General features: G+C 38.3%; 1 protein-coding gene across 1 annotated transcript; it reads left to right on the top strand.

Annotated features, from left to right (window-relative positions):
- Nucleotides 1-249: 249 nt before the first annotated feature.
- Nucleotides 250-21,234, top strand: LOC129741350 (uncharacterized). Its single transcript, XM_055733075.1, has 8 exons — nt 250-339; nt 408-493; nt 573-908; nt 1,196-1,584; nt 1,663-1,810; nt 15,235-15,358; nt 15,880-19,522; nt 19,592-21,234. The coding sequence occupies exons 1-8, from the start codon at nt 250-252 to the stop codon at nt 21,232-21,234; spliced, it is 6,459 nt and encodes a 2,152-aa protein (XP_055589050.1).
- The last annotated feature ends 805 nt before the right edge of the window (nt 21,235-22,039 follow it).

Raw genomic sequence — 22,039 nt, 5'->3', positions numbered from 1 at the left:
TGTCATTACTTTCTTTAACACTAATCGAATCAAAACAACTGGCCGTCAAAATTTAGCGCTCCGTCTCCATCCTTCCACCACTGAGAAACTGTTTGTACCCCTTGCCTATTTTTTCTTAAACCGCTTACACCCGTAGCTGTACTTATCCTGGTATTCGCGGCCCTGCTGTCAGTGAGTTCAATGTTTACATTTTGTAACGGAAGTTTTTTTTAAGTTTTTGTTCAATATTTACGTGAGAAACGCCTACAAATGCCCCGCAAATACGTTCCCCGTCCAGGTACAAGGTCCTACTCAAACTATCCCAAGGAAAAATTGGAATTATCTTTGAGGACGGTCGAGGTGAATGGAATGTCAATCCGGTAAGCATCGCGCAACTACAGAATCCCATTTGTAACACTATACAACAGGTTGAACCAGCTGCACACGAAGAAAACCGGAGATCCCACCGTGCTAACATGCTAACAGGACCTCAGCGAGACCATAAAAACGGCCGGTGATTGGGGATTTCCACTTCAACCGGCTTCAGTAGCCACGTTGCTGAAGCAATTCCTGGATCTACATCGCATTGACAGCAAGTTTACGAACAACCGCTCAGGCCCTGATTGGATTTCCGCATTCTTGAAGCGTAATAAGTTGGCTGTTCGTTGGACCAAGAACATCAAACGCGCCCGTGCCAAAGTTAGTCCCGAAACTGTGAACAGCTATTTCGATAACCTTACCGAAACGGTCCGAGATGTCCCGGTGGAGAATATTCTAAACTATGATGAGACAAATTTGATCGACGACTCTGAATCTAAGCGAGTGCTTGTCGGAAAGGGACTGAAGCACGTTGAAAATGTCCTGGACCATTCCGAAACCTTCTACTCGGTGATGTTTACCGGAAGCGGTAACGGGTCAATGCTGCCACCGTATGTGGTGTACGCTGCTCTTCACCTTTACCCTACATGGGTTGAAGGCGGGCCCAAAGGCAGCCGCTATAACCGGACCAAATCTGGTGAAAATTATTTATACGTTATGGTTCCGTGTCATCATTTTTTAACATGCGTTTTTTTACAATTTTGTTTTAGGATGGTTTGATGCAGTAACCTTCGAAGATTGGTTTTTTACCATCGCGCTTCCCAACTCCAAAAAAACTGGAGAATAATAAACCAAGGGTCATCATTGGAGACAATGTTGCGTCCCACTTGTCCGTTAGAGTGATAACAAGCTGTCTGAAGAACAACATTAAGTTCGTCTTTCTGCCCCTAAATTTTACCCATCTGTGCCAACCTCTCGACGTAAGCTATTTCGGTCCGTTGAAAAAAACTTGGAAGGGTACCCTGGAGGATTGGAAACAACGAAATAAGGCATGTGTCCCCAAGCAAATCTTTCCGAGACTGCTGAAAAAGACCTTGGAATCAATCGAAGACACCAGCAAAGATAACATGAAGGTGGGATTCCGGGCGACCGGAATATATCCACTGAACCGATATGCTGTTCTCAAGCGGATTCCAGGAGGAAATTATGATGGGCCAAAACCAAGCGCCAATCTCAGCACCAATAGCTCTTTCTCCGAACAGCTGGTGACGACGTTTAAGGAAGAGCGTTTTGGAAAGCTTGCTGAGCGATAGATTCCAAAAAAGCGGCGTCTGATAGATGTTCAGCCCGGTGCCTGCGTTTCAGAGCATCAGTTGATTTCCGCAAAGAAGGAAATTGAGGAGAAAGAAAACGTTGCAGCCAAAACAATCAAGCAGGAAACCTTGGAACATCCACCGAAGAGAAGACGAGCTATCAAACCCCTAAAGACGATTAAGCAGGAACCAACCAATGGGTAAGTTGACAAGGACCAAAGTTCGGATTTAAAGATCGTTTGTTGATTTTGTTTTATGAAACCTAACGAAGAGCTCAATGAATTGCTGAGTTTATTTTTTCATGAATTGATTCAATTGATTATATTTTGATTTACTATCAGCTGTATGAGAACTGGTTTCACATTGGTTAAGAAGAGGTTTGTTCACCGAAATTAACAAAAAGTCATTGATGACTTGAAACCCACATAACTGTTAAGCGTTTATTTCATTTGGTTTAAAATATCCTAAATATTTTTAACTGCATTAGGAACTCATAAATTAGCATTTGTAAATATTATGAAGTTGTTTTGCAGAGTTTATGATCAAGAAAACTCGTTAAAACCTTCAAAATAGAGAGTGATCAATGTTACCCCAAAGTATCAAATTCTAAACAGAGCCGAAATCGATTTTTAATTAAAATTTAAAGAAGTCTAATAAATTTCTGCAACCATGTTTTACGTTCTAAGGAGTCCAGTACAGGTTTTAAAAATATGAGACATCCACATTCCCCTTAAAAGAAGAAATAATCAAAAAATATTGAAAAAAGTGACCAATCTTACCCCGGATAACGGTACGTACATTATTTCTATGATGTTTTTATCTTTCAGTTCAATTTTTTTTTGGCATTACAATGAAACTAAAACAGCAAACGAAATCAAAATTGGCTTAGGAGGGCATCAGGATGCTACAAATGGTTATATCATTATTTGAGATCCCACCCTTTTTTCCATTGGGGATATAGAAAGGAAGGACGGGTGCTCACTTACTATTTTTTTTTCTCATAACCCGAGAACTTCTACAAAAAATGTTCCTTGGATTGTTGTAGACTCCCTCGCCTTGCAGTGTGTGGAAGAGAGGGAAAAAGGATTTTCATATAAATTTCGTTGTAAAGCTTAACAACTTATAATTTCATTTAATCAAATATAATGTGAGAGATTTCTGACTCGAAGAAATAGGTATGATAATTTGAAACCCCTAGTTCTAGTTCTAGTTCTAGTTCTAGTTCTAGTTCTAGTTCTAGTTCTAGTTTTAATGCTAGTTATAGGTCTAGTTATAGTTCTAGTTCTAGTTCTAGATCTAGTTCTAGTTTTAGATCTAGTTCTAAATCAAGTTCTAGTTCTAGTTCTAGTTCTAGTTCTAGTTCTAGTTCTAGTTCTAGTTCTAGTTCTAGTTCTAGTTCTAGTTCTAGTTCTAGTTCTAGTTCTAGTTCGAGCTCTAGTTCTAGTTCTAGTTTTAGTTCTATTTCTAGTTCTAGTTGTAGTTCAAGTACTAGTTCTAATTCTAGTTCTAGTTCTAGTTCTAGTTCTAGTTCTAGTTTTTGTTCTAGTTCTAGTTATATTTCCAGTTCTAGTTCTAGTTATATTTCTAGTTCTAGTTATATTTCCAGTTCTAGTTTTAGTTCTAATTCTAGTTCTAGTTCTAGTTCTAATTCTAGTTCTAGTTCTAGTTCTAGTTCTAGTTCTAGTTCTAGTTCTAGTTCTAGTTCTAGTTCTAGTTCTAGTTCTAGCTCTAGTTCTAGTTCTAGTTCTAGTTCTAGTTCTAGTTCTAGTTCTAGTTCTAGTTCTAGTTCTAGTTCTAGTTCTAGTTCTAGTTCTAGTTCTAGTTCTAGTTCTAGTTCTAGTTCTAGTTCTAGTTCTAGTTCTAGTTCTAGTTCTAGTTCTAGTTCTAGTTCTAGTTCTAGTTCTAGTTCTAGTTCTAGTTCTAGTTCTAGTTCTAGTTCTAGTTCTAGTTCTAGTTCTAGTTCTAGTTCTAGTTCTAGTTCTAGTTCTAGTTATAGTTCTAGCTCTAGTTTCAGTTCTAGTTCTAGTTCTAGTTCAAGTTCTAGTCATAGTTCTAGTTCTAGTTCTAGTTTTTGTTCTAGTTCTAGTTCTAGTTCTTGTTCTAGTTCTAGTTACATTTCCAGTTCTAGTTATATTTCCAGTTCTAGTTCTAGTTCTAGTTCTAATTCTAGTTCTAATTCTAGTTGTATTTCTAGTTCTAGTTCTAGTTCTAGTTCTAGTTCTAGTCATAGTTCTAGTTCTAGTTCTAGTTCTAGTTTTTGTTCTTGTTCTTGTTCTTGTTCTTGTTCTTGTTCTAGTTCTAGTTCTAGTTCTAGTTCTATTTCTAGTCCTAGTTCTAGCTCTAGTTCTAATTCTTATTCCAGTTACTACCGTAGTTTTTCTTTTTGTTATATTTTCTTATTACAGTTATAACATTAATTACAGTCCTTAATCTAGTTCCAGTTCTTTTATAGCTCTTGTTCTATTTCTATTTCTAGTTGTGTTTTATTTCTTTTTCTAGTTCTTGTCCACTTCTAGTTAAAGTTCTAGTTCGAGCTCTAGTTTTCTTTCTAATTCTCAATCTAGGTTGGAGAAAGATCAAACTTTTTTCCATCGCTTCATTATTGAAATTCAAAAGTTAAAATGATATTTTTCGATAAAATCTAATAAGGTTAAGTCTTCTAGCATCCCACAAAAATTGAAGCCAAATGCTGGAGACTTCCGGAATAACAAGAACCCATAGCAATCCTCATCGATGATGTTGATTTCAGCAAGCATTTCACCAAATATGGCTCATAATAACAGTACCGCGCACGATGAGCCGAAAAAGGCTTCAACAACTGTCTTCGCGTCGAAACAATTTTGAACGCCTTTGTTATTGATGTAGGTATGTACCGAATGTCTGTTCCTACATATTTTTTGCTTCACTTCAATCAACCGAACATCAAAACTCATCCGCCAAGATTATCACGAATGTTGTTGATGTATTGTTTGTCTAGCAGTCGGTGTTGGATCATAAGCCATCGAAAAAGCCAACCGACAGTGCGTATTTACCGAAGATTGTTGCAGTAAAAGTGAAAAAAATTCCTTTGGTACTAATTATCTACATACATACATGATGCATGTGTTATTTGAATAAACAGATAGAGGACTAGAGCGAAGGCTTTTAAATCAAGAGTTTGGTGCATACCGATCAAAAACAGGTGAAGGAAGCTTGAACAGCATTCCAAACAATAATTTTGCATGACACACATCGAACGAGTAAAATGTAAAAAAAAAAACACAGAAAATTTCGGTTTTCCCTGTGGATTTTCTTTGAAAAAAATTTTTTTTTAAATTAGTCGGAAATGTAATTTCTGTTTTTGACTCTTCAAAACTAAACAAAAGAAGTCATAAACCACCAGTTGCATGATTGAATTCGACCCAATATCGACCATGAGTCGCTGTACCTTTCACGTTAACCTCATCTTAACGTTTCACCAGTTGTCGAAAAAAGTTGTTAACGAGATCTTATCGTCAGATAGGTACCTACTTTACAAGGCTAAGCCAATCTGGGGAAGGCCTCCAATATTCTACGAACAATAAAGCTCACTTGCACACTCGAATGTGCTCTACACATGTGGATCAGTTTGTAGCTTAGTAGGTTTGCATGTCGACACGTGAGAGAATTCCCATCGAACGAAAGTAATTATTCATTATGTTTCGGATATCTACCAACTTCCCAAGATGAGCTAGTTATTGGCAGATGAGATGATTGCAATTCAGCACGCGCTGTGGGCTTCCTTTCAGTTTTTTTTTATCACGAGGTTTTCTACTTCTAAGCAAAAACAAAACTGCACCAAGTCTTCAAACATAAAATAAATTTAAAAAAAATCTATCGAATCATTTTAAGTCATTTTTGTCATTTTTGTCATTTTTGTCATTTTTGTCATTTTTGTCATTTTTGTCATTTTTGTCATTTTTGTCATTTTTGTCATTTTTGTTATTTTTGTCATTTTTGTCATTTTTGTCATTTTTGTCATTTTTGTCATTTTTGTCATTTTTGTCATTTTTGTCATTTTTGTCATTTTTGTCATTTTTGTCATTTTGTCATTTTTGTCATTTTTGTCATTTTTGTCATTTTTGTCATTTTTGTCATTTTTGTCATTTTTGTCATTTTTGTCATTTTTGTCATTTTTGTCATTTTTGTCATTTTTGTCATTTTTGTCATTTTTGTCAATTTTGACAATTTTGACAATTTTGACAATTTTGACAATTTTGACAATTTGACAATTTTGACAATTTTGACAATTTTGACAATTTTGACAATTTTGACAATTTTGACAATTTTGACAATTTTGACAATTTTGACAATTTTGACAATTTTGACAATTTTGACAATTTTGACAATTTTGACAATTTTGACAATTTTGACAATTTTGACAATTTTGACAATTTTGACAATTTTGACAATTTTGACAATTTTGACAATTTTGACAATTTTGACAATTTGACAATTTTGACAATTTTGACAATTTTGACAATATTGACAATTTTGACAATTTGGACAATTTGGACAATTTTGACAATTTTGACAATTTTGACAATTTTGACAATTTTGACAATTTTGACAATTTTGACAATTTTGACAATTTTGACAATTTTGACAATTTTGACAATTTTGACAATTTTGACAATTTTGACAATTTTGACAATTTTGACAATTTTGACAATTTTGACAATTTTGACAATTTTGACAATTTTGACAATTTTGACAATTTTGACAATTTTGACAATTTTGACAATTTTGACAATTTTGACAATTTTGACAATTTTGACAATTTTGACAATTTTGACAATTTTGACAATTTTGACAATTTTGACAATTTTGACAATTTTGACAATTTTGACAATTTTGACAATTTTGACAATTTTGACAATTTTGACAATTTTGACAATTTTGACAATTTTGACAATTTTGACAATTTTGACAATTTTGACAATTTTGACAATTTTGACAATTTTGACAATTTTGACAATTTTGACAATTTTGACAATTTTGACAATTTTGACAATTTTGACAATTTTGACAATTTTGACAATTTTGACAATTTTGACAATTTTGACAATTTTGACAATTTTGACAATTTTGACAATTTTGACAATTTTGACAATTTTGACAATTTTGACAATTTTGACAATTTTGACAATTTTGACAATTTTGACAATTTTGACAATTTTGACAATTTTGACAATTTTGACAATTTTGACAATTTTGACAATTTTGACAATTTTGACAATTTTGACAATTTTGACAATTTTGACAATTTTGACAATTTTGACAATTTTGACAATTTTGACAATTTTGACAATTTTGACAATTGATTTACAATTTTGACAATTTTGACAATTTTGATAATTTTGACAATTTTGACAATTTTGACAGTTTTGACAATTTTGACAATTTTGACAATTTTGACAATTTTTACAATTTTGACAATTTTGACAATTTTGACAATTTTGACAATTTTGACAATTTTTACAATTTTGACAATTTTGACAATTTTGATAATTTTGACAATTTTGACAATTTTGACAGTTTTGACAATTTTGACAATTTTGACAATTTTGACAATTTTGACAATCTTGACAATTTTGACAATTTTGACAATTTTGACAATTTTGACAATTTTGACAATTTTGACAATTTTGACAATTTTGACAATTTTGACAATTTTGACAATTTTGACAATTTTGACAATTTTGACAATTTTGACAATTTTGACAATTTTGACAATTTTGACAATTTTGACAATTTTGACAATTTTGACAATTTTGACAATTTGGACAATTTGGACAATTTTGACAATTTTGACAATTTTGACAATTTTGACAATTTTGACAATTTTGACAATTTTGACAATTTTGACAATTTTGACAATTTTGACAATTTTGACAATTTTGACAATTTTGACAATTTTGACAATTTTGACAATTTTGACAATTTTGACAATTTTGACAATTTTGACAATTTTGACAATTTTGACAATTTTGACAATTTTGACAATTTTGACAATTTTGACAATTTTGACAATTTTGACAATTTTGACAATTTTGACAATTTTGACAATTTTGACAATTTTGACAATTTTGACAATTTTGACAATTTTGACAATTTTGACAATTTTGACAATTTTGACAATTTTGACAATTTTGAAAATTTTGACAATTTTGACAATTTTGACAATTTTGACAATTTTGACAATTTTGACAATTTTGACAATTTTGACAATTTTGACAATTTTGACAATTTTGACAATTTTGACAACTTTGACAATTTTGACAATTTTGACAATTTTGACAATTTTGACAATTTTGACAATTTTGACAATTTTGACAATTTTGACAATTTTGACAATTTTGACAATTTTGACAATTTTGACAATTTTGACAATTTTGACAATTTTGACAATTTTGACAATTTTGACAATTTTGACAATTTTGACAATTTTGACAATTTTGACAATTTTGACAATTTTGACAATTTTGACAATTTTGACAATTTTGACAATTTTGACAATTTTGACAATTTTGACAATTTTGACAATTTTGACAATTTTGACAATTTTGACAATTTTGACAATTTTGACAATTTTGACAATTTTGACAATTTTGACAATTTTGACAATTTTGACAATTTTGACAATTTTGACAATTTTGACAATTTTGACAATTTTGACAATTTTGACAATTTTGACAATTTTGACAATTTTGACAATTTTGACAATTTGGACAATTTGGACAATTTTGACAATTTTGACAATTTTGACAATTTTGACAATTTTGACAATTTTGACAATTTTGACAATTTTGACAATTTTGACAATTTTGACAATTTTGACAATTTTGACAATTTTGACAATTTTGACAACTTTGACAATTTTGACAATTTTGACAATTTTGACAATTTTGACAATTGTAAGCGTCAGATAACACTTCCGTCGAGGTTTCTGAGATTTGTCGCGAGTAGCAGTAGGTTTCAGCATTATATCGCAGTGATTGTGACTATGTGCAAAGTTTTTCCCCAAAAAAAGCCTTCAATGCGCCGACAGCGCCAGAAGTCACAAGCCTCCGCACACATCAAGCTTCAGCACTCCACAATCAGAGGGCCAACCGTAGTAGCCGAAGCTGTTGGTAACCAAGCCGAACGACAGCGACGCCCCAACGCAAAGACGAACGCGACTCCACAATCAGAGGGTCAACCGTAGTAGCCGAAGCTGTTGGTAACCAAGCCGAACGACAGCGACGCCCCGACGCAAAGACGAGCGCGAAGAGAGCAACGACCTGACCGCTCGGGTCAATGCCGGTCAAAGGCGGCTTCCTGGTGCTGGCTCACTTCTGTATTAACCACAGACGTGTGGAAAGCTAAAACGCTATACTTAGCTATTTAAAAACCCAGTATCAGTTAGTGTGAAAAGCCAGACACCAGGTAAGCCAAGAAGCCGCCGAACCGCCATTTTGGGTATCGCCAGAATATGCCCGCTTATGAATCCGTTGTTCCATCATAGGACCCCTTGGTTTTCGGCAAGAAATCCGGAACAGCTACGTGGCCGCTGAAACAAGACGGACGAAGGTGTTTGGTCGATTCCGATTCCCGAACCCATCGGATCGACAACCTACCCGTTGAAGCAGCCGACGTTCTACAAGTCCGTGGTCCACAAGCTTCCAACCCGGCGAAGGCGATTCGGTCGGAACTACTACCTTCAAAGAAGCCAACAGCCTACAGGTTTAGCAGCAACACCAGGGCATTGCCCTCCAGGTTTGGCTTAGTGTTAAGAACAGTGTTAAGAACGTGGGAGTAAGGGAGGTGTGTGCAAAATATACCAAGTTTTGAGAAGTGCAACTTTTGGGGTTTTTCCTATGGATGTAGTGGCATTCCCTGCGATTTTGGTTTTGTAAGCGTGCCGCCCTGAGGTCGAACAAAGGGAGTCCCATAAACGCCGGTGGGAGTGGTAGGTTCATACTTACACAATTTTGACAATTTTGACAATTTTGACAATTTTGACAATTTTGACAATTTTGACAATTTTGACAATTTTGACAATTTTGACAATTTTGACAATTTTGATAATTTTGACAATTTTGACAATTTTGACAATTTTGACAATTTTGACAATTCTGACAATTTTGACAATTTTGACAATTTTGACAATTTTGGCAATTTTGGCAATTTTGACAATTTTGACAATTTTGACAATTTTGACAATTTTGACAATTTTGACAATTTTGACAATTTTGACAATTTTGACAATTTTGACAATTTTGACAATTTTGACAATTTTGACAATTTTGACAATTTTGACAATTTTGACAATTTTGACAATTTTGACAATTTTGACAATTTTGACAATTTTGACAATTTTGATAATTTTGACAATTTTGACAATTTTGACAATTTTGACAATTTTGACAATTCTGACAATTTTGACAATTTTGACAATTTTGACAATTTTGGCAATTTTGGCAATTTTGACAATTTTGACAATTTTGACAATTTTGACAATTTTGACAATTTTGACAATTTTGACAATTTTGACAATTTTGACAATTTTGACAATTTTGACAATTTTGACAATTTTGACAATTTTGACAATTTTGACAATTTTGATAATTTTGACAATTTTGACAATTTTGACAATTTTGACAATTTGATTGACAATTTTGACAATTTTGACAATTTTGACAATTTTGACAATTTTGACAATTTTGACAATTTTGACAATTTTGACAATTTTGACAATTTTGACAATTTTGACAATTTTGACAATTTTGACAATTTTGACAATTTTGACAATTTTGACAATTTTGACAATTTTGACAATTTTGACAATTTTGACAATTTTGACAATTTTGACAATTTTGACAATTTTGACAATTTTGACAATTTTGACAATTTTGACAATTTTGACAATTTTGACAATTTTGACAATTTTGACAATTTTGACAATTTTGACAATTTGGACAATTTGGACAATTTGGACAATTTTGACAATTTTGACAATTTTGACAATTTGACAATTTTTACAATTTTGACAATTTTGACAATTTTGACAATTTTGACAATTTTGACAATTTTGACAATTTTGACAATTTTGACAATTTTGACAATTTTGACAATTTTGACAATTTTGACAATTTTGACAATTTGACAATTTTGACAATTTTGACAATTTTGACAATTTTGACAATTTTGACAATTTTGACAATTTTGACAATTTTGACAATTTTGACAATTTGACAATTTTGACAATTTTGACAATTTTGACAATTTTGACAATTTTGACAATTTTGACAATTTTGACAATTTTGACAATTTTGACAATTTTGACAATTTTGACAATTTTGACAATTTTGACAATTTTGACAATTTTGACAATTTTTAAAAATTTTGACAATTTTGACAATTTTGACAATTTTGACAATTTTGACAATTTTGACAATTTTGACAATTTTGACAATTTTGACAATTTTGACAATTTTGACAATTTTGACAATTTTGACAATTTTGACAATTTTGACAATTTTGACAATTTTGACAATTTTGACAATTTGACAATTTTGACAATTTTGACAATTTTGACAATTTTGACAATTTTGACAATTTTGACAATTTTGACAATTTTGATAATTTTGATAATTTTGACAATTTTGACAATTTTGACAATTTTGACAAAAGACCTCCCACGAGCATTCGTCAAGATGTCAACACTTTTGGCGCATAATTTCGGTTATCCTGCTTCTGACTTTTAAGAGTTCCCCCACGCGACGCGCTGTGTTTTAATATTTATGATGATTGGATTGATCGTTCCACGAGTGGCATACAGATTTATCGATGGCACTTCTACCCCATGCATGATGATCAATTTGGCGGCTATTAATGATCTAATGCTTTGTCCAAGTTTGGTCAACATATGAAGTCGTCTTTACTTGAGTCATGCTTGACCGGTGTTCCTCGCGCAAATATTCAGGTGAGGTAGCTATGTAGCTAGCTCATCAAATTCACATTGTAGTTGTCGAGTAACACTTTGCCTCGGTGATCAAACAAGTTGTTTTACAAGTTACGACTTGGACGTGGTGTGAGGGCATCAGCACCAGCAGCAGCAGTGAGATTAGTGGTTCAAGCCCGGAAGGAACTCTTGATTACTCACATTTATTTTTTTTTACCTTTTGGTCTGCCCAACAGTGACCGCGGATGGGCCACATTGCTGCTTAATTTTGAGAATGGCAATCGATGGTTCGTAAATTACAGCGTACGTGACATGTTCGTTTATAAAGGGTCTGTAGTCGCGTTTTTTTTTCTCATTTGGCGGGACGACTGGCAGACGCTGCTGCTGTGAATGGTCGGGGGTGGCTCGTAATGAACCTGGCGCTAAGTTGTTTTGAGCTGCCTGTAAGCAACATACTTGCTTCGAGTAGACGAGCTGAATCAGTTAGCCGAAGGCTCTTCGGAATTCTCAGTGAGTAAACGTGAAGGTATACGTTGCGTGTTTATCTTCCGGTTAAATAAAATTCTCCCTGTCATATCAGGGTCATGATGACGGTAAAGCGAGACGCCCGTTTCAGAGAGTAGCTCTAGCTAGAACGAGATTCTCGCCGCATGGTATACACTTAGGTTGAACTCATCGATTCTGAAGTTGTTTCTTTATAGCATCGGTCCAGACGCGGCGAATGGCAATCGACAGAGAAAATATTGGCGATTGTGGTAGATAATATTTACATAAAAAACTGCATCTGGCTCACATCTACCTTGCTAGAGATTCTCGGAAAGAGTGCAGCACCCCTTACTTAAATCTGCATATCGTTCATACAACATACATTCTGTAGTTACTCGAGATATTGAGCTGTATGGCACATTGAATTGCGCTCCGGGGCAAAATAATGGGATGGATGAAGCATTTTTCATTCGTGGACCAGATCAAAGGAGCAAGCAAGCAAAAAAAAAAGTGGCATAGGTAGGTGACTTTCCTGGAGCATACAATCAACCAGTGCCAAATGCTGCTAACCTCCGCCAAGGATGAACGATAATATATCGTAAATAGTGCAACATTTATTAAACAGAGTCGATTGAGAGCACGTAGGTACCTATCCTCATATGAGGTCGTGGCATTCGATGGAGCTATGTGGTTCAAATATTGGTGTCTCGTTATGCTGGGCTTGCAGCGACTCGGCGTCATTTTATTGTATTTCCGGTGATGATTGAAAATATTTGCAGTCAAAATAAAAAAAAAATAGTAAAACAACTTTCATTTATTGTGAAATACAACCTATTTTTTCCAAATGGAAAAAAATATAATTAAATATTCTCATATCTATTTCATATTTAGATCTGGAAGCACGAAATTCATCGACTCAATGATGGTCAAGATGGGTTATGTGAACGTCCTATAAGATGAGAATTGTTTACATTGTACAATTAAGACTTGTGCCACTTAAAATCAAGTCGCATGAGGAAATTACGTAAAAAATTGGAAAAAAACGTTTTTATAGGATTTCTAGTTAAATTTTAGGAAAAATGCAAAAAAAAAGTTTTGCTGTTTTGATGAATTTTCGATTTTTTCGTCAAAAAGCTCCAATAAATTTCTGTCGATGCACAGTGTGCACCACCAACATCAATCTAACTGTACGAAATTAAAAGCGCCCAGGGATGAAAAGATAGACATTTGATGTCTTCGGCAAAATTGTTCAATTTTACATAGAGTGTATTTTGGCATGAAAATTTTGCCGAGGGGTCCATCGATAGCGAAATAAAAATGATAACCTTTTTGTTATTTATACTAGGGCTATGATGTCTTCGACATAATTGTGTAACTGATTAAAATACATAAATTTTTCCAGCATGTCCAAGTCCTATTACATCACTCTCTGGAGTTACAATCAAAGTAAGAAAATACCTTGACGACAGCTCTTTAAATCTGACACGTTAAAGATTGGATAAAATGGATCGCTGTCTTCGAAACGAAGTTGTAAAAAGTCAAGATCTACAATTGTCTCATGTATTATGATGGTTTTAAAGTTGCTGAAGTTTTCGAAACACCACCTTTTTGTGAATATTTTTGATGATAAAGCGGATCCATTTCCATATAAATTAAGAAGGAAATCGGTGGAACTAACAGAGTTCTGAATATTTGAAAAAACTCTTATTTTTATAAAAGATAGCGTTGAAAATATTCAATTTATTGATTAAGTTTTACATTTTTTTTAAATATATTTTGAATAAATTATTTAAACGACTATCTAGAGTTCACGTGTACTGGAAAGCAAATTAAAGCTAGCTAACTCTTCAAAATTTGAAAGCGGAAATTTTGGCGGGTTTTTTTCTTTTTACTGTTCGTAGCACGGGGTACAAGCTCGAGGTTCTTGGATGAAATAATGAGCTTACAGTTCGGTTGAAAAAAAAAAACAACTCGCCTGTTATTAACATATTGATTAAAACAGTGGTTTTCAAAGGGGCCCCTACCGCCGCTGGGAGGCGTTGAGATTCTACAAGAATATACAGTGTGAGAAATATGAATGCAATGATTCATGTTCATGATGAATAGAGTTTTGCAGTCGAATAACAATTTGGACTAAGTGTTGAAAACTAATGAACCGGTTTTTTTTTATAAATTCCAGCTTTAAAGAACCAATCATTTTCATATTTTTGGAATTCCTCATAGAGAAAGGAAAAATATTTAGAGTTATAAGTTGAACACGCTTTTAACGCTCAGATAGCAATCGGGGTATTTAAATGGGGGATTAAAAAATTGAGCAAGCATTATCTGGAAAAATCAAATCCAACGCGTGAAACTATTGATTAATTTTATCTGAACTGTTAAGTTTTATACAGTTAAATTTCATTGGTCAATTTATAACTTTGAGTGATTGTTGGTCATCTATATGTTCAATTTTACCATCCAATTTTGAGAAAACTGATTATAAAACAGTTTAGTACTGCGAAATCATAAAAATGATTTCTAAGAAATTTTTAATTGATCACTCTTCACAATAATCAATGAGATAATTGTGTCCGAGAAAGGAAAAATTGAAATAGAACTCAAACAACGCTTTTTTTTCATAACATTATAAAATGGGTGTGATCGGTACTGTACCGGTCAGGAAATACCATCCATACTCTTAGTTTTTAATATGTGTCTAATTTATGTTCACTTGACTCTGTAATTAATTTGCTCGAAAACACCACTATTTGTATATGTACCCTAGGATAAGCATAACTCTCTCTTAACATAAAAGCTTTCTTCGAGAGAGTATGAAACCGCTCATAGAATGGAAAGTAAGCCATTTTTAGAATAGAAAGAAAGTAACGTAAAACGAATCGCACGGAATTTCACTTCTTCCCTAATAAACTAAGTAAAGTCCAATCAAGCGACTTTTTAATCATTCCGAAAACGCGAATGAACAGTTGGTGTATCATAAATCGATAATCTTGTGGAGTGGTCTATCGCGCAACTTCCCTATCAAGTGCAAACAAAATTTTCTCCCCCAACGGGTGTGATCAGCTGCTATACCGAAAGTTGTCGGCGACTTACCTGGAGTTCCTGCTGTTGGTGGATGCCGTCGATTGGAGACGGAAAGAAATTCCCCGAAATCCGAACCCCCCATCGGCCGAGCCCGAACATTTGGTCCTTCGTAGCCGGATTCGAGGACAGAAGCTCATCTGGACCAGCATTGGAATCCAACATTCGCCATCTTCGGAAGCGCAGTAGCAGCTGTGGTTTGTACAATCACATCAAGGTAGGCCATTTTGTGATATACTCACCGTGAATATAATATTCAGGCCCATTATTCACTTGGCCAACATAAATTTGTCCAATAATTGCAATTGCAACAGCAGCAATTAGAATCAAGTTGGTGATTGATATTTATTAGAACCAAAACAAACGGCAATTACACTGTCTCACAAAATTTTGAGGTTTTACACTGGAGCACAAAAGTTTTGGAACAAGTTTTTTTTAAATAAAACTTTTTGAGGAGAAATTGCATTGGATAAATAAAGGCGTGCTGTAGAACGAATTGCAAGTGCATTTAGCCTGTTGCACTTTACAGTGTCGGTCAAAATAATAGCGACACTTCGGAAACTACATTTTTTGGAGAAATTGCAAATCACTTATGGTTTCAAATCGTAACAGTTGTGTTACAACATTGCTGGGTGCTGTTCATACGAGTTGCTGACTACAGTACGGTCCAAAAAGATAGCAACATCTACAAAATAAAAATAAATTTGGGAATTTTATTTGCGAGAAAATATCCGAAAGTCAATCATTGGTGGTGTGTCCGGTATTTTTGGTGTCAACAAGTGTGATTCGAGTGGTGGTAATATGGCTAGCAAGGCGGAGAAGAAATTAGCAGCGGACCTTCTGACGCGACGACGAGCGTGTGCCGAGCGAGATGTGGTGGAGAAGTTCATTGCGGAGTACACCTATGAACGGGATTGTTGCCAGGTTGCGGTGCGTTTGGAGGCGCTAAACAAGTGCAACGAGCTGTTCCTGAACGTGCAGAGTGATATTGAGCTGGGCGATCACGAAGAGAGGTTTGAAGGTCATCTAGAGTTTCGGGCGGATTTTGAGGATCGATTCTGCAGGGCGAAAGGTTTTTTGCTGTCCAAACTGGAAAGTAGGGAGCATCCGTTGAGTTCGACGATCATGCACGCATCGTCTTCACACAACATGTCTGCTAGTTTCCACCATCGTTTGCCGAAAATCGATCTGCCGAAGTTCAGCGGAGATGAGTCGCGTTGGATCTCGTTTCGTGATAACTTTATCTCAATGATCCACTGCAACGAAGATATTCCGATCGTGAACAAGCTGCAATATCTTCTACAGTCACTGGAGGGAGAAGCTAAGAAGCCGTTTGAGTCTGTGGACATCCAAGCGGACAACTATTCGTCGACATGGGATGCACTGAAGAAGCGGTACGATAATAAACGGTTTCTCAGGAAGGAATTGTTTCGAGGCCTGTACAATCTCCCATCGATAAAGCGTGAGTCAGCACAGGACCTCAACACTCTGGTTGATGACTTTCAGCGACATGTCAAGGCATTGGGAAAATTGGGCGAGCCAGTAGAGCACTGGGACACTCCACTTATTTTCATTCTTTCGAATAAATTGGATGCAGCAACGATCCGCGCTTGGGAGCAAGATACTCGTCAAAAGGACGAAGTAAAGTACGACGAGCTCATCGATTTTTTGATCCAACATGTTCGAATGCTGAAATCCGTTGCCAGTGATCTGCAGCACCGTTCAACAGTGTTGACTGTTTCCAGGGTGGCCGGACAAACACCGAAGAAGCCGTCAGCGATCAAATCCGTCGTCAACGCAGCAACATCCGAGTCACAATCCAGCACACAACAGTGTCACTGTTGTTCCAAAACGCACCCTTTGCACCAGTGTCCAGCATTCAAGAAGCTGTCGATCTCCCAGCGGCGAGAACTAGTTACGAGGCACAGTCTTTGCCGAAACTGCTTCCGTTCAAATCACCAGGCACGAGCGTGCAAGTCGAAGTTTGTTTGTAGAAACTGCCAAGCTAAGCACCACACTATGTTGCACGATCAACCAGCCCCGCAACCCACGTCGGCGATTCAAGGCACCAGTGGTTCACTCAGCCCGCCAGCAATCAACTTATCTGTGCATTCCAACTCGACGGTTCTACTGGAAACAGTTGCGCTTCTAGTGGTCGATCGGTATGGAAGGCAAATTCCAGCACGCGCTCTTCTGGATTCTGCAGCGATGTCTAACTTTATTACGAAGAAGCTGGCGAACGAGCTCGCCACTAGACAAAGCCCCGTGGACATCTCAGTTGCAGGAATAGGAGAGTCCGTCAAGCGCATCAAGCACCAGCTAACGGCCAAGATAGTTTCCAGGAACAGTGACTTCTCCACCACACTCGATTTTCTAGTTATGAGGAAGCCGACATCAAATCTGCCCACAATACCTATCGACACATCTACGTGGAACATTCCTGAAGTGCCTTTGGCGGATGTCCATTTCAATGTTCCAGCTACGATCGATATAATCATCGGTGGAGAGTGCTATCACGAGCTCCACACCGGCGTTCGCCAATCTCTTGGCAACGGATTCCCGTTCTTGGTGGACACACACTTTGGCTGGACAGTTTCCGGCAAGGTAACGACCGGCTCCACCACCGCACCACGAGCGTGCTACATCTCCGCCGTTGACCAGAACTTGGACTGTACTCTGGAACGTTTCTGGGAGCTGGACACCGTCGATGAAGGCCAAAACCTCTCAGCAGAAGAACGGAAGTGCGAAGAGATTTTTGCCAGCACCACCACTCGAAATCACGATGGAAGGTACGTCGTACGGCTGCCCCGGACTGATGATTCCCAGATCACCCTTGGAGACTCTCGCATGATCGCAATTCGCCGGTTCTACAGCTTAGAACGCCGCCTACAGCGAGATGACTCCACCAAAATGGCCTACCACAAATTCATCGAAGAATACGCACAACTTGAACACATGTTTAAGATAGATCCTGTCGTCGATAACAAACCACACTGCTATCTGCCACATCACCCGGTCTTCAAGGAAGCCAGCACAACCACCAAGGTACGCGTGGTATTCGACGCTTCTTGCAAGACCACATCCGGGTATTCGCTGAACGATATGCTGCTCGTCGGTCCGGTCGTCCAACAGGATCTGCTGTCCATCACCCTTCGATTCCGTACAAAGGCCATCGCTCTTGTGGCGGACATTGAAAAAATGTACCGTCAAGTTAATTTACATCCCGATGATCAGCCCTTTCATCGAATCCTTTGGAGGGAGAACCCTTCTGAACCGTTGGATACTTACGAACTCCGCACCGTTACTTACGGAACCGCTTCAGCTCCGTACCTGGCAACTCGTGTTTTGAAGCAGCTAGCCATTGATGAAGGAGATAGGTTCCCAGTCGCAGCCGAAGCCATCGATGACTACTACATGGATGATTTACTATCCGGTGCCAACGATCTAGAGTCCGCTATACAAAAACGCCGCCAGATGTCTGCGATGTGTCAGTCTGCCGGATTTCAGCTGAGAAAGTGGGCTTCTAATAACCGATCGGCTCTTGTAGACGTTCCATCTGCAGACCTTGCCATCGATCCACTGCATGACTTGAACGAAGATCAATCGGTATCGACTCTCGGCCTAGTTTGGGATACTCGAACTGATATGCTGCGGTTCAACATCAACCTTCCACTTCCTGCGTCGGTGCTGACCAAGAGGAAAGTAATCTCCTACATAGCGAGGATTTTCGATCCGCTGGGCCTCGTCGGGCCAGCTATAACACTGGCCAAGCTGTTCATGCAACAGTTGTGGCGACTTAGATCAGAAAAGGACGAACCGTACGATTGGGATCGGCCTCTGCCTTCGAAGCTGCAGGAGGAGTGGAAGCAGTTCCATGCAACGCTCTGCATTTTAGCCGATATTCGAATTCCTCGGTTTGTCAACGGATATGCAGATTGTTCGATCCAGCTCCATTTCTTCTGTGACGCATCTGAAGCTGCATATGGATCTTGTTGCTTCGTTCGTTCCGAGTTTGCTGGCGAAATCAGAGTGCGGTTGTTGACCTCCAAATCCAAGGTTGCTCCTTTGGCCAAGAAACATTCGATTGCACGTTTGGAGCTATGCGCAGCTGTTCTATCCACAAAGTTGTTCCGGAAGGTACAAGGCGCGATTGGGTCATCAGAACACGTTTATTTCTGGTCTGACTCAACCACAGTCCTCCAATGGTTGAGGTCGCCACCGCATCGATGGAGAACCTTTGTTGCCAATCGCGTTACTGTTATCCAGACTGGCACTGAAGGTTTCAATTGGAGACACGTCCCGGGAGTGCAGAATCCAGCCGACGAACTTTCTCGTGGACTACAGCCCTCCGATCTTCTCAACCAAGCTCGATGGTGGAACGGTCCAGATTGGCTGTCGTCGTCATCGGAATATTAGCCACGATGTGTTTTGCCGGAGAATGATTCACCAGAGGTCGCTGAAGAAAGTCCTTCTGTCAGTTTAGCTGCCACCGTTTCCGAAAAAGAGGATTTTGCAGACCAGCTGTTCACTCGGTATTCAACGTTCAAGCGACTCAACCGGGTAACAGCCGCTTGTATCAAATACATCAAGGCACTCCAAGCTGCAGCTATAAGGAGGAAAAATCAACTAGTTACGCCGTTCCCTACACCCAATGAGTTAGCGATCGTCTACCTTTCAGCTGAAGATTTAGCCGAGGCAGATCGTGCGCTGCTCCGATTAGCCCAGTCACAGCTATACGCGGAAGAGCTCTCCGAGTTCCAAAACCCCAAACGTACGAGAAATCCGCTGTCGTCGCAGTTACGATACCTACGTCCTTTCCTCTGTGATGATGGTATTATTCGCGTTGGTGGTCGCCTAAGGAATGCAGACGTTGCGCAGAGTGTCAAACATCCAGCAGTTCTCTCGGCTAAGCATCCACTGGCAAGGCTTATTACGGAGCATTACCATCGAACGCTTTTGCATGCTGGACCGCAGCTGATGATTGCCACTATTCGCCAAAGATACTGGATTCATGGAGGAAGAAATTTAGCTCGCCAAACGTACCATGGCTGTATGAAATGCTTTCGGCAGAAGCCGACCCTCGTTGAGCAAAGCTCCGCAGATCTACCAAAATCCCGTGTGATCCAAGATCGTCCATTCGCTGTGTGTGGAGTCGACTATTTCGGGCCCATTTTTATCAAGTCACCGATTCGTCGTCATGGTCCAACAAAGGCATATGGTGCCATTTTCGTATGTTTCGTTACGAAGGCCGTTCACATTGAGTTGGTGTCGGATCTGTCAACGCCCGCCTTCCTGTCAGCACTTCGTCGCTTCGTTGCCCGTCGCAGTCGCCCGAGGGAAATTCATTCGGACAACGGAACAGCTTTCAAAGGTGCATCGAACGCTCTTCACCGATTGTACGACATGCTGAAGAAAAACGGCGAAGACAGGGAGCAGATATTCAACTGGTGTGCAACGGAAAGAATCCAGTGGAAATTCATTCCCCCGCGAGCTCCGCATTTCGGTGGATTATGGGAAGCTGCGGTGAAGTCTGCCAAACACCATATTCTACGTGAGATAGGACACACGAACATGAGCTACGAGGACATGACCACACTGCTCGCTGAAGTGGAGATGTGCCTTAATTCACGTCCAATCACCCCGATCCCGACGGAAACCGATGATCTCGAGGTGTTAACTCCAGGACACTTCCTTGTGGGCACCAACTTGCAAGCCGTTGACGATGTGGATGTTACTGCAAAGCCCGACAACCATCTCGACCATTGGAAGCTCACCACAAAACGGATGCAGGGTATCTGGGCTCGTTGGTATCCCGAATATCTCGCCCAACTACAAACTCGCGCTAGGAAGGGGAGCAAATCGGCGGTTCCGGTGGAGGTTGGAAAAATCGTGGTAATCAAGGAAGACAACTTACCACCAGCCTTGTGGCCACTAGGTCGCATCACAAAACTTCATCCCGGCCGAGATGGAGTTGTTCGTGTTGTGGGACTGAAGACAGCCAAGCGTGATGACGTCGTCAGAGCGGTGAACCGGATAGCCATCTTACCCACCGCCAGCATCCAAGACGTTGACCCGACAACCACCGAAGATTAGCAGAAACTACAAAGACCGGTAGAGCACGCCGAACGTGCTCAACGCGCTAATGGAGCGCTATCAGGTGATTAGCGTTCCAAATTTATTCTTTAAACCGTTCGATCTACCGGGTCTTTGCTGCTTCCAGATCCGTATGTGTCCTGTAGAGCCTAGCCATTGTTCGTTTCAACGAGATCAATCTCCAAAGACCGGCAGAGCACGCCGAATGTGTCTCGATGCGCATTCCAAGCGCTAAAAGGTGATTAGCGTTCCAATATATCTACTTTACCGTTCGATCTACCGGATCTTTGCTGTTTACAGATCCCTAGATGCCCTGTTAAGCCTGCCATTTTTTCAACAAGATTGATCTTCAAAGACCGGTAGAGCACACCGAATGTAGCTCAACGCGCATTGTGAGCGCTAATAGGTGATTAGCGTTCCAATATTTCACTTTTTCTCGTTCGATCTACCTGGTCTTCGTTGATTTCAGATCCTATCTCAATCATTACTCCATTAATATTCCGTCACCATGTACCAAGCCGCAACGCAGAATCTTCAAAGATCGGTAGAGCACGCCGAACGTTGCTCAACGCGCTAAAGGAGCGCTAACAGGTGATTAGCGTTCCTATTACCTTAATCCAAATCGTTCGATCTACCGGGTCTTTTATCGATTCCAGACCGTCCACTGTCGTACATCGTCGCAGTTCCTTCGTTCACCAGCATTATAGCCGATCGAGATCGCCCACATACATCCACATGGTAGCAGAATCTACAAAGATCGGTAGAGCACGCCGAACGTTGCTCAACGCGCTAATGGGGCGCTAAC

This window comes from Uranotaenia lowii, chromosome 2 (genome assembly GCF_029784155.1).
Source record: "Uranotaenia lowii strain MFRU-FL chromosome 2, ASM2978415v1, whole genome shotgun sequence".
Taxonomy (NCBI): domain Eukaryota; kingdom Metazoa; phylum Arthropoda; class Insecta; order Diptera; family Culicidae; genus Uranotaenia; species Uranotaenia lowii.
This window is presented reverse-complemented; position numbering and strand designations above follow the sequence as displayed.